The 14,726-nt window shown below is 36.0% G+C and overlaps 1 protein-coding gene across 10 annotated transcripts in view; it reads right to left on the minus strand.

Moving 5' to 3' along the window:
- Positions 1 to 14,726, minus strand: part of NOL4 (nucleolar protein 4) — a 406,246-nt gene that overhangs the window by 89,507 nt on the left and 302,013 nt on the right. For all 10 annotated transcript variants that reach the window (XM_059409422.1, XM_059409421.1, XM_059409431.1 and 7 more), the window contains one exon: positions 4,851 to 4,964. In XM_059409422.1, the coding sequence (XP_059265405.1) occupies positions 4,851 to 4,964 (114 nt within the window). The remainder of the gene's footprint in view (positions 1 to 4,850; positions 4,965 to 14,726) is intronic.

Genomic DNA, 14,726 nt, shown 5'->3' on the forward strand with positions numbered 1-14,726 from the left:
CGTTTTCCCTAAAATATTGCATAAAAGAAAGAAAAATTCTGGGAATGGAACAGAGTTGAGGATGATTGAGAATGGGAGCCCGGGGGTGTAGGCTGGAAGGGCACAGAAAGAGGTTTCAAGCCACATGTCAGTGAGTAGCACAGCTTTTCAATTTAAGCATAAAATCCAACTGAAAAATGTTGCTTTCAGTTGTGTAGCTGTTAAAGCTTCTAAGAGGTATCAAAAGGACATAGGACTGTACAGAATGAAATAGGATAGAAAAGTCACCTGTCTTGAAAGCTGTGACTTGACCAGAGTGTTTTCGTTAGTTTTCAAAAATGTCCTTGACAAAATACAAAGTCTGTATGAAAACTGCCACTATGCTTACACGGCTCTATTTTCAACCTTTGTATCTGCATTTCTGTTGAATAATATACCCACTCATTAGTACCCTAACAGGACATTAGAAGATGCAGGTTGCAGGATATGCCCTACTGCTAATGAAAACAGTACTGGGAACTCTGGGCTTTCTGAATATTTTTTGGTCCTAGCTGGGGGGTTCATGCTAGTTTCCTAGCAGCAATTTTCTTTGCCTCTGCAATATACCAGTTTTCAGTATTTTTTCCCTTGATTTCTCACCTTTTATTATGTCACAAGGAACTAATAAGCCATTTCTTGTTCCCCCTTCTCAGTGTTCTTTTCGATAGAGTCAAAGAGGTCACATCGCTGCCTACCATCGAACTCCCAACTGTCCCAGTCACCACAAAAACCATCGTCTTGCACTGGTACTGCACTGTCCTTCATGAGGGCTCTATCTATTCCAGTGGGGAAGCCATTGACCCCTTGGCTCTATGTGATCCCCACTATAGCACCACAAACCAATTTAACTCAAAGAACTGGGGAGAGAGAAAAGAAACCAAAGAAACTCACATCAGTAAGAAACTCCCTAAGTTTATCAGTTAGCAGTCCAGGAATAAAAGGTCATCGTGGAAAAAGCAGCAAAAATACATCTAATGGGAAACCAATCACCAGCAAGAAGTGATTCTCCTCTCTTACTTTCTGCTTTTGTCTCTTCGTTTAGATGAATAATAACCAAAAGCCCTGAAGAATCTTTTTAAGGAAGGAGGAATGAAATAAAGATAGAGAAAAAGATAATCTTTTGATTCAAGCTATGTCATAGGGAAGTGAAGTATGACCCCCCCCCCCCACTTTTTTAATTGTCAGAGTGAGGAAGAATTTCCTGAACAGCATAAAAATTCCAGATTTTCATGTTAAAAAGAAAAGAAATGCTGGCTGTGTTCGATAACACATGGAGGGTTGACCTCAGTTCTGTGAATTCTGATTCCTGATCAAACAGGAGGCTCCTGTCCTTGCCCCCGGCTTGCTCTAGGGCTCGGGCTGCATAATAACAAGGCTTGTCTGGACTGTGGTGCAAGGTGGGCACATGAAATAAAGTATTTAACACATCCATAATACCTTTCATGTTCCTAGCTCAAACAGCTTTATAAAATCCAATTAATTCATCAAGCTTCATAAAGTCTGAAGGACATATATAATTATCAGTCTACATCTGGCCAACCATGGCCAGCAAGCACTCAGACATGGGGCTTAACAGAATTCAGGTTTAACTGCCCAGTTCTTGAACTTTCATGCACCTGCAGAACAGCAGGGGCCTGATGAAGAATCTCTGAGTCACCAGCAGATTCTACAAATTGTGAGTTGGGTTAAGAATGGGCGTTGGGTGCGGAAAAAATGATCTCATTGCCAACACCCGAGAGAGTCCTTGCTATCCCTACTTGGGTAAAGAGCGTTTACATCTAATTGGGAGAGGGCTCTCCCATCCGCATGCTTGGGTTGGAAGTGCAAAATCATGTGGTAGAAGCCTTTGCCAAATGACATCGACAGGATTCACGTTAGGCAGAAATAATTTAGAGATTTTTATGTCTATGTGAATGGGTGTATCTATGTGTAATATATACTATTTATTTTAAAATACTAAATAAACACGAAACCAGCATTGGCAGTGCATAATTCATTTCCCCGATGAAGTGAGGCAGTTTTTCGAGCTGATATTGAGACAAAAATGTCGTGCTTGGGATAACCTGCTTACTGGGGAAGGCTGGTTTGCCAATTATGAAAGAATGCACATATCTTTGTGATAAAAACAGATTGTTTCCGGACATAAACGTGCCCTGTCAAAGACACTGTGAGCAGAGGCACAAATGATAACGTGTTCTAAAGTTTCTTCCAGGACACGGGTTTTCCCTCAGTAAAAGTTACAGGATCATATAGAGATCTCAAGTGTCAGCCTCACATAATAGAAACTTATAGTCTGATTTGCTCATGCAGCTGGATGATCCTGTACAAATAATCCCCTTTCCCTGAACCTCAAGTTCCTTACAGGTACATGACAACAAGAATACCTGCTTCTCATGGGGTTGTTGAAATTATTACATGAAAAAAAAAAAAAAAGTCTACAAAGGGCCTATTAGGTTTCCAATAAATCATAGAATGTATTTTTTTCAATAATTTCTTCTGTATCTCCCATAAATCCCAAACTCAGTGCACTCACTTTTAAGGCCTGGAAAGAACATTCTTACCTGGGGGAGATATTGGACATCCCCCATTCTCATGTGATGGAGTCTTGCCATAAATGACCACTTTGCAGGAGGACAGAAAAGGGGAAACAGGTAGTTTGGTCCCTACCCTTTCCAGTCCCTACTCCCTGGGCAGTAAGAAGTCACTCTCCTCATGATTCCTAGCATTGTTTCTTCAATGCGTGGAAGCTCTAGGAAGCAAATTTGATCTCACTTTAATGACTGTCAAAATGATTACACCTCTCTGATAACAGACTACATGCGTTAGTAAATGGTAGATCTCCAGCTCTAGAGGTGGGATTTTCCTACAACTTTACGGATTCAAGCAAATGGTTATTATAGAAGTGCTCTGGCAATACATACGTTAATCAAATAACCTATGCTTTTATATGCCTTGTCTTATTAAATCAAAATAATTCTATGAATTTAATATTTATAACTTCCATTTTATAGATTACACCAATAGTGGTTTAAGTAAAAAAAAAAAAAAAAAATGGAAAAAAAATTGGGCCAAATATTGGTGGATACCCAGCTTTGGGGGATACTGTAGAGTGATATCATAGGTAGTAAAATAATGTGAATCAGTCCTTTAATTTTCATAATAACTATTTATATGACTGATACCATTCTAGAGTATAGACTAGGTGGAATATATGGCAAGACAACACCAAGAAGAACCCCTTCAGCCCCAGAATTCTACCATTCCAGTTTCTAGAATTAAGATCTTTTCTCAAATATACTTAGTCTGACTTCAAAGCTTCTATATCTAAGATATTCCTATTAGTGTTTCTTTCTAGTTTTACTGATGCCAAGGCACTGACAGAAAGAATATCAGTTAGAATCTTCTTTTCTAGGCTGAAATTATTGATGCTGATTCTATGCCTGGCTAAGTAATTAACATAAATCTGTCATTCTCACAACAACCCTATAGGATGAGAACTGTTAACTGTTGGCTTGCTCATAAAGAAACCAAGGCACAGAGAATGGAACAGCTTTCTGAAGGGCACACGACTAGTGAGGGTAGTGCTGAGACTCAAAACCAGATGTCTTTAACTCCAGAATGTGCCATCTTAATCACTCTGCTTGTCTTGTATAGAGAGGTCTGACTTGTTTCAAGCAAGATACATTCTAGACCTACGATAATGATAAAAGTCTCACTGAGGGCATGTTTATGTGAATAAATATTGTTGGCCAAGAACAATTAACAAACTCAAAATATACATTTTATCTGAGGTGAGTACTACATCTGAAAAAATTAAAGCCTTCATCTTTTGCATTGTCTAGTATTATTAGCACATGCCATGTACATAATAAACACATAAAACTTTAAAATAATACCATTCTGAAACATTTCTACATATCTTAGTCCTGGAACAAAAAAACTTTTTTTCTGTTTTTCTTTGAAGCTCATTGGCTCACAGGAAAAACAAAATTAGACTAACAATTTAGTCTTCTCGTTCCAAACTTTAAAAAGATATGAAGCACCAGATCACTTGTTATAAAGGTAACTTCAAAGTCAGAACACAGCATACTTATATGTATAGCATTTAATGTTACATATTACAATTTAGTAATTAATTATGGATAATTAAGAAGGTCGGAGAGATAAAGAAAACAGAGAAAGACATTCCAGACCTGAGAAGGGTCAATAGACGGGCGTAGATAAACCAAGGGAAACATAAGCCCATAAGACACAAAAAATGCACATGTCCACACCACATGGGGGTACATCCTTAGAAAAGAGACAGAGAAAGATGATACTTAATGGGTATATAGTAAATAGTTCATTAATGAGGAAGCCATTTTATAGATTTCTAGGCTTCTAAAATCTGTGCTTTTTCACCATTCCCAGAACAATCCACTGCCATTTAGTAGCGGGCAAGAGGCAATTAAAAAGAGGTTTGCTTTCATTCAGAATGAACATGATCACGTCTGTATCATAAACAATCAGGTAAGTTTACAAAACTATTGTCAACAATCAGTTAGAACCACTTATTTAAATAAGCAATTGGCCCGCCAATTGGATACTAAGCAGAATTCGACTCGTTAACTTTACAGTTGGCCATTTTTCACCACAGAAAATTCGACAGATGCCTATTCATCTCAGGAACATACATTTTCAAGTTCAAATTTCTATCATAAAGACACAAAAACTGTATCTTGCTGTACTTCAAAATCCATTCAAGAGTCTTTCCCCTTCTACATAAATTGGGCTCAATGAACTATCTTGTTTGCGGTCATGGGTAAATGCCAGTCCCCAAGGCTCCTCAGTACCTGTTGTCTATCCAGACGCATCCTCTTGGCGGCATTTCTGCTCTCACTCTCACAGGCGGAGGCCAAGATACTCTCTGCAACTGCTGAAGTAAGGTGGGAAGGAATAGGTCGAGACTAAAAAAAAGAAAGAGAGAAAGAGAGAGAGAGAGGGAAACATGAAAAATTATTAACAGACCAATGCTACTCTCAGAAGAGCTCACAGGATATGCAGGAGTATCCATTTATTTCAACTGAACTTATTTCAATAAGAGGAGGAAATGGAAATTGCAAAGATGAGAAATGAAAGCTAGTTAGAGGTTAAAGCTAGAGCTGCTACACAGATCCATCACTCATTCCCACAGCTCCACTGTCACAGTTAGTCTGGGCCATTGAGCTGGAGTTTGACTAGGCAGTGACAAAATGCTGGCTGGGTTTTGCAAATAAAAGAAGTGCTTTAATTCTTTCATAACACATGACAATGCACAACAAAACAAAATCAAGTGACAAGGCTGAAACACAGTTGGAAAAACTGACAGACACTCAGACCATGTCAAACAATTTTAATATGAAATGTGAGTATTTACAGTCAAAGTTGGGACTCGGTATGATTAAAATCCTCTAAAAATACTTTAGTTTGGATACAAACTAAAAAGTCAGTCCTGGAACAATTTCAATATCATAAAAGTTTGATGTTTTGATGTGGGCTGTATGTGTACCTACGTGTTTTATTTATAAAACAGGAGTTAATGTTATTAACTTAATAGATACATGTTGGAAATCCATTTTCTATGTAGCTCACATAGAAATTAATTAACCCCCCAACTAAACTCATAATTAACTTCAAATTGGCTGCAACTCTCCATATCATTTGTGATAATCAGAAAAGTTTTCCATTTTCTTTTCCCATAATTACATGCAAAATCATCTAACTGAAAGATGAAATGCTTAATGATATTGAACAGTTTTTTAATGAAGATAAGCAAATGATAGATAAGAAATAACATGACAATTAATCCAGATAAGATAGCAAAATATGAAATTACAAAATAAAAAATGTTCTTTGGGAAGCTAGCCTATATAGTGACATGCCACCTTATAGAGTTTTCAAAGCCTCAATCTCACATATATATGGATGCCATTTATTAGAAGCCTCTAACCTAACAGAGACCTTCTTCTAATTTTTTTAAGTGAAGAGGAGCACCTTTATGGCACTTGATTCATTTTTGCTAACTCTAGCCTGTAAAATGTGCTTTAGCAAGTTGAACCATAGGGTTTATATCTCAATACCGAAAAACAGCTAACTTCGGAGAGAGCTTTCACAGACACTCCTCGGTGGAATTTGTATAGTATATAAAGAGACCAGGCTCTGACCTTGCTTGAACTAGGAAGCAATTTCTGTAGCTGCCTCAGCTGACCTCCTCATGCTTGCACTTCCAAAGTAACCGCTGAAGACAAAAGGTGGGAAAGGTATAGGGGTACTGTCTCCACTGCTAACCCCATGAGACGCCTGGGCTGATGTCTAGACAACCCTGACAAAAAAGCATTAAGATACTGGAAATGCTATTTTTGCAACAGAAAGAAAAGAGAGAGGCCCCTGAAGGGGCACGTAAATGTACCAGCAGCATTTTTGAGAAGGAAATAGAAAGCCAGATGTGTGTGCTGAGAACAGAGAGGAGGATCAAATCCGATAAATAATTAAAAATTAAAAAAAAAAATAAATTGCCATAAAGATGTAAATACAATTTCAAAATTCATATGGCTTCTTTATTTCCTTCTGCACCTTCCTGATATGGATAAGATATTCTTGCTCAGAACCAAAAATATATTAAGTCACGAATTCAGCGTCTCATTAAAAGGTAAAGCTTTGGCCATAGCTAGGCTCCTAATGATAATCTAAACCACATGGGAATTAGGCAGACAGTGTTGTTTTTCTCAAGTGAATTATGTTTGGAGACAAAGGTGTTATAGAAAGAATGAGAGTAAGAACTTTTTATTATGAAAAAATAAAAATTATTTGATTATAGCTAACATTATTCAAATAGAAGTGACAATTCACATTATTATAAACTATGTTATGAGAACTTTCATCTGATTCTAGGGACTGAATTAACACAATCAAAATAAAACATCAGCAACCTCTCTTTTCTTGATCCAGTTACTGACTGTCACATGAAAATCAGAGCGACGTATTTCTGCTCTTCATTATCTTTATTTTTCTCCATCAAGTATCTTCATTCAAAATTAGAAATATATAAAGCTATGGAACTTTATTAAGCTGATTTAATTAAAGTAATAAATACACACCTTCTTAAATGTGTCATAACAGTCTGTTGAACCAGAGAACAAAAGGTAAAATATCCCTCTCATTAAAATTAGCATTATCTTTCAAATTTTCTAAAAATTTTTAAAAAACAAAATGGGAAACAACTTTCACTAGAACAGTAAAAGTTGTGAGGCATGATAATTTATATGATTTCCTTTTCAAAGAAAATGACGGGAAGAGTTGTACCTTTTCCAGATATAGGAAATTGGTCTTCTAAGAAACTAGAATAATGTCCTGGCTGAGTGGGGCTAGATTACTTTTAAGGTCACTGGGTAACCTAATATTTCAATATTTTGGAAAAAAAAATCAACTTCAAGATAAAGCAATCACGTCTCCTTTCCTATTAAATGGAAAAAATAAGTAGAAGCAAAGATATGTGACAGACCATTGCCAGTAGTTAAATAGTATAATTTTGAAAATAGAGTTGTTCTGAGTTTATGGTAGAATTATAACTTGATAACTGTAAACAGTCACAGAAATCATTCACTATCAGTTTCTTCACTAAAGTTTAAAGAAACTGAAACCCAGAGAAGTTAAGTGATCTACCAAAGGACAAACTGACTAGACATAGAATCTAGGGTTCATGTCTTCCAATTCTCAACCCTTCTACTCTCTAAATTCTGTTTCATACTTAGTGCTTTTACATAATTTTTCATTAATATAAAATACTATAGAAAAAAAATCCTTACATACACAGCTTGTGGCACTCAACTAAACAATAATCAGACCAAAGCTAATCCTTTCCATGTATGTATTAAAATGAATACATGCTCATTGGAAAGAAAGCCAGAATGAATAAATCTATATTACAGTTGAAGAAACAAACATGTATTTTTCAAAGAATTTACTAAATCTTAAGTACATAATGAAATATGTACCTCTAAGTAGAAAACCAGTACCATCTTAATTTAATTTTTAGATAAGTATTAATAATACCTAATACATATTGAATGTTGGGATGGCTAGGTTATTAAAACAAGCAGCTTAGATTCATCATCTAATTTCCAAACAACCCTTGAGAAAAGTACCTGTAATGTTCATATTTTAGATGAAAAATAAATTTAAGTTCTGAGAGATTATACAAGTTGCCTGAGATCATACAGCTATGTGTGTGGAAACACCTGGATTTATATCTAAGTCTGATGATAAATTAGGAATAATTCCAGTAAAGAATTATTCTCAGTTTTCAACTAAAGTCTCAGTAAGCTTAAACAAAACTAGAAACCTTAAATACTACACACCCTACAGAGGAATCCATTTACAGCTAACTCTATTTTTGCCTTTAAGCAAAGAATATATTAGGATCTCACAAAAATTCTCCTCTTAAGGGGACTGAGATTCTCCTAATATATTTTCCTATTGACACTTAAAAACCTTTCTTCATTAATAGCACAAAAATAAATGTATCTCAGCTCAGCTCTGTCACATGTTCTAAATGGATGCAATATAAATTCACAAGAATATCATGTTGGAGAAACCAGGAGTGCCAAGAAATGACTTATAAGAAACATAAGAAAAGCGGAGTTTCATGCCCAAAATGAGAATGAGGAGCCAGGCAGAGTTCTTGCTTTCCTGTGAGGCAATCTGTTAAAAATCCCCTTGGTTCTAATATTGAGGAGCCAATAATGAGTGCCAATGCTCCTCACTACACAGAGGGCTCCATTATGCTTTCGCCTGGCTCTAAGATACTAAAAATGAGAGCCTTTTGTTTATTTTTCCTCCATAATTTGGCTTTTATCTATTTTGCAGTTCAGGAGTACTTAAGCCAAGATAGTGAGAAGGAAATTAATCATTAATCAAAGTCATGTTATCATAGAGGAATTTAAAGCTATTGTTTAGTGTGAGTTTTGAGAACCATCTTGGCCAGAACTCTCCTTTCCTTCACCACATCTCATAGCATAGAGTTTATTATAATATTACCACACTAGGGTCCTTCCTGGCAGGTAATTAGCAGAGTGTGTTATGGGCTCTCATCACGGATCCCACCAGAGACAAGCGCTGAAAATTCCCTCTCACATCAATTAAGGGTGGCCAGAGAATACAAAAGCCTCCATATAATAATCTAAAAATATTTCCACCCCCAAAATCTCAAGTGCATGGAACTCAATAGATAATTTATGAAAAATGACACTTCTCCTTCTGGTTGAACACAGCCCAGTAAATACACTACTTGGTATATATCTTATAAGACTTAAAAATAATGACTCAAAGATGTGATAATCATACACTCCACATGACCGATACCTAGAGTGAGATTTGTCATCTACTTCTTACCCTGGAGATGAGGCAATGTGAACCATCTTCACTCATTATCTCTTCGTAATTAACTGTCATCCTCAACTGGGATGAGTTGATCTTTCCCGAGCACTGCTCTTATTGTAATAATTATCTATGACCAAATCAGTGGTGGTTGTTTCATTAAACAGATGGCTAAATTGTCACAGGCAACTTCTGGAGTTGAAAAGTCACATTTTAATTGGGGATGTAAGAGTGAGTGCTGTTAGCACAACATAAATTTTCCATATATATACATGTAGAACTTAACCCACACCAACAAACAACTCATTTTTTTATTCATAAAAATATAAACTGTACAATGATAAAGTCCTCTGAACTTCTGCCATACATTTAGGGTGCTCCAGGTTTTTGGTTTTTTTTCCCCAATTTTAAAGAAGTAAAAAGAAACCATGACTGTGAGACTCTATTCATGGGTTAACAGTACTTATTAGTGGCAAGGCTCACTAGACCCCAGGGTGTCAGCATTACCAGATCAAGTATTAAATGAGGTCAGATTGGGAGCAACTGCGTACTCACCCAAGATTGTATACAGAATAGAATGAGTTCTTTCAAAATAACTAAAGCAAATGATTCAGTAGTCCGTTTGGATAGGGCCCTACACTGAGATTATTTTTTCCTAATCCTGTTACTTCATGAAATACATAATTTAAAAATTCTGCAGCTTAGATGAAATGTATATTTTATCTCCCCCAAATGGTATATCTATACCTAAGGGATAATTGTTACAGGCTGTGTAAAAAATTGCAGCTCTTAATGGATCCCTTTTACTAACCAAGTAACTTTATTTGTATACATCGGTGGAATAAAGCAGTAGTTTAGCAATGAAGTGACTGACTTGGATATTATCATGAAATCAGTTACTTGCAATTGGTCTGCCCACTTTTGCTATTTACTCTCTCTGAGTCTCACTCATCCTGCCAGATGTCATTATTTCTATTTTTACAAATAGCAAAACTAAGGTTCATTTAGTAAGTTCTGAATAGGCAATATAATCTCCATCTCATGGGATAATTGTTGCAATTCCACGATTAGGTAATGTACATAAGGTCACTGGTATCTTCATTTATCTATTCAACAAAAGTATTTAATGAGCACATTCTATATGTTAGGAAATGGCCAAGTTCAAATATATGAACAGTGTCGATTTGTCTCTGCTATCATAGTTTACAAGTTAATACATGTTTAGCATGTAGGGTGTAATACACATGCAATGAAGTATGTTAATTATAGACTCACAACCTTTTATTACAATTCTGTCATGTTTATGTTGTATAAACTAAAAGTTTTTTTTTTTTTCAACAAATTTGGGGGAAATTTGGCAGAAAAAAATTGACAGGAGTATACCTACAATCTTTCTTTTTCCTACATTCTGTGAATATTCATAATTTTTATGGCAGAAAGACTAATATATTTGTTTGTGAGATGCTTCCCAGACCCTGTCATGAGTGTTATGCAATAACTAGAATATATACTCTATCATGTGCCCCAAATTTGAGAAGTTCTGAATTTTGGGCCACATAGGATCTAAGGTTTCAGAGAAGTCTTGTGGATGTGGACTAATATCATAGCTCAACCATCCTCTATGGTTTTGATAGAAATAATGAGCAAAGATTCTCAGTTACCTGACCCTGGCCATGACTTAGGCGTGGACGATCATGAGAGTTCATCCCTTTGTTCTTAGTGGCTGATATAAGGATAGACATATGATCCAAAGAGGAGCAAAGTCCATTCATGGGAAGGGGGATCTGGAGCTGGAAGACAGTTTTTGGACTCTATGTTTTAAGAAGAGAAGCTCAGAGATGTTGATGGCAGCATTTCACAACAGATAACAGGATATGTGTGAGAAGTAAGCTAACACACAAGAGAAGCATAGTTAAGAAATAGGAAAGCAAAGAAACCTTGACGTCTGACCCCATGGATCCAGATATGTATGAATCTCTGGACTTTACAGTTTCTTGAGAAAATTCTCTGGACCTATTTAAAAGGAGACTGAAGATATGTTTTCAACAGAATTGCTAATTAACTTTCTTCCTAGCTTTAATTATGAGTTGATGGTAGCACATTGGCCTTAATTTTAGAACATTATTGGCCTTTAATAATGATCTATTGCAAATACATGAGGCTTTAATGTCTTATATTTAATACTTTAAAGTCCAGTTTGGTTAATGCCATCTGAAAATACCTTTGATCAAGACAAGAAAAACTGAATTATCTACTGATATGACATGTCATGTTTAACAAAATGGCTACTTATTTAAATCTCCACTAAGAAACATCTTTTGATTCTGAAAATAACTGACTAGATATGCTTATGATTATTGTCAATCATGGGCTCTTTGCCCAAGTAGCTTATTTGTGAAACACAACACCATATCCAAATTGTATCCATTTAGTTAACATCACTACCTATTCACACAAACTGCCAAATAGATGAAAATATTTTACAAAATAGTACTTAAAGAGTGAACAAGAATTAAAATTAAATGCAATGTAACTTTTTTCTTTAGGGAGATTTTTTCCCCCCGATGAGATTTTTAGTCAGTAGTCACTTTTAAAATTGAAACACCAAATGCTGAATAATGTGAAAAACACAGCACACGATAAAAATTAGCTTATCTCTCCCAGCTAATTTCTACCACAAAGTAACACATTAGTAAATGTCCATTCATTCATTCGTCTTTCATTCAACAATGTCAGTTCAGTTGAATTGAACATGTATTGAGCAGCTTTCATAAGCAATTAACTGCGCTCTATGTAAAACACTCTACGGGATACGAACATGAACAAGGTAAGCAGCATCGTAATCAAGGAAAAGAACTTCCTGTAAGGAAACTAAGGCCCATATATAAATGACAGCAATAGAAGACAAGATAAAACTACAAAAGATGTACCACAAAGTACAATTTGCACACAGAAGAGAGAGAGATTTAAGGTTGTTTGTAGCGAGAAGTGAGGACAAAATAAAGATATATTTGATTTAGTCCTCCAACTAGTTCAACAGATTGAGACAATGAGGGTTTTCCAGTAAAGGGAGCCATGGAACCCAATTTCAAATTTGATTGCATTTTATCATGTTCCTCAGATACTAGGTACTAGACTATGCAGGACTTTTTACATTTGTTATTTCAAGTGACATTGGTTTGCATGTATGAAATAAATACGATTTGTTTCCTGTTTTTCCTAGGAGGAAACTGAAGCTTAGGGATACAAACTCTTATGAGTCACGACTGACAAAGCAGGTCTAAGAACAAGATCCACGGACTATGAAATCAAGGTGTTTTTGTTCAGATTTTTCCCAGCAATCCTGCAAATTTTCTGTTGTTTCTTTCAGGGCTCAGGTTCCCTCTGCTTGGAGGACATTTCAGCTTTTCCACAGACAGCCTGTGAATGGTAACCTTGGTCATGGTCTCTAAGGTCGTTCTTTGTTACTCTGGAAGCAGAGGTTACTGGGGCTTGATTTGTGAATTAAAAGTAGTTTTTCTGGAAAAAATTAAAAAGCAAGACTGTTTTTCCTTAGTCCCTTAGTCTCTGTAGATAGTCTTCTGGCATCTATTTTGAGGACAAGGGGAGTGCTCATTCAGTTTTCCATTTTAAGATAATCTCTTGTTTCTTCATAGTAACATTTAAGAATTTCTTAATTCTTAATTAAGAATTAAGTGGTTTCACTATAATTTACACAGATAAAGATTTATTTTTATTTACATTGTTCTTTGCTGGTCTAGTTCTCTGTTCTTAGGATTCAATGTTCTACTCAATTCTAAAAAACTCCCCTCTCATCTGTTTGAAGGTTTTCCTTATTCTACTTTCTCTTCTGGAATGCCTTTTAGGTCCATCTTGATCATTCTATTTTCCATGTTCACTTCTTTTTTTTCCCCCATTTCTCTTTTTCTTTCCAGAAGTAATTTCTGTAGTTTGATGTTCCAGATTATTGATTTTCTCTGGCTGAACCTTACCCACTATGTAACTCATGCAGGAAGGTTTTAATTTTAATATTTATAATGCTTGCCATTTTATTTCTCAAAGTTGTAGCTATATTTCTAATTCTCCTTCTGTAGGGCAGTAGCTCTTCCTGAGTCCCAGCTATTTATACTGTTTGCGGTTCATGTTCCTCTCTAGTTACAAAATCTACATCCCGAATTTAAGTGGGCATTCAGATTGCAACCCTGACCTGTTTTGACCTACACTCAGTTTTTCTACCTTGCCACTCTGTTATCCTATCACATTAAGGGGTTATAATAAACTCTGTATGAGTCTACCATCATCAACTTATCAAATTCATAGCCTGGAAATTTCATTTTCTTTCTTTTGATCTTGGCTAGGTATTTAAATAGTTGTTGTATTCTACTCAGTATTTGTGTATTTGTAGAGGGAAGGAGGGTGGGTGGGAGGGGCACTCCATGAAACTTAGGTCAACATTTTGCTAAAACTAAAAGATCAAGTGATAGTAACTCTGACAACTATGTTGGCTATATTCTTTACACTCTAGTTACTCTTCAACCGTAATATATTTAGTAAACAATACCTGTGATCCCTGAGTCAGGAACAACCAGTTACCACAGGAGCACGCACTGAGAAAAGTATCAGAAATCCCATGTGACAGCTTAGTGATAAATGAAATAATTGAGCATATTAGAAGAAAGAATAGAAAGAGGCTAGGTCATATGCTAATTATTTCATGTGCATTATTCCATGTAATACCCCAACAGCCCACTTTAGAAAACTGGACATTCAGAAACATCACACTAAATTGTACAGGAATTGAACTAAGCCAGGAATTGAACCTAGGTCTCTTAAGTTTCAAAAGGCCACACTCTATTATTGTAAGAAATTTAGAATTTGTTCTGAGATGGCAAAAGTTTGACATTATCAAAGCCAGAATCAAGGAAGACTACTCCAGGAGCAAAGGCAGATTTCTTACATAGCCAGTGAAGTTTAGACACCAGTGTCCCTCAACTTGATGGGACTCCTGGAGTTTCTGGGTATTATAAGGATTCTGGGTATGGAGGGAAAGCCAAAAATCAGGAAGTATTTATACGTAAATGTGTCCGAAAATTGTCTCAAGAGATGTCAGAGGAAAAGGGTTTGAATCTTCATGACTTCTGTTTTTGAAAAATTTTTTGTGTGATATCTTTTCTTTTCTTTTTTTTTTTTTTAAGATTTTATTTATTTATTTGACAGAGAACACAAGTAGGCAGAAAGGCAGGCAGAGAGAGAGAGAAGCAGGCTCTGCACTGAGCAGAGAGCCTGATGCGGGGCTCGATCCCAGCACCCTGGAA

This window comes from Mustela nigripes, chromosome 8, assembly GCF_022355385.1.
Source record: "Mustela nigripes isolate SB6536 chromosome 8, MUSNIG.SB6536, whole genome shotgun sequence".
Taxonomy (NCBI): Eukaryota; Metazoa; Chordata; class Mammalia; order Carnivora; family Mustelidae; genus Mustela; species Mustela nigripes.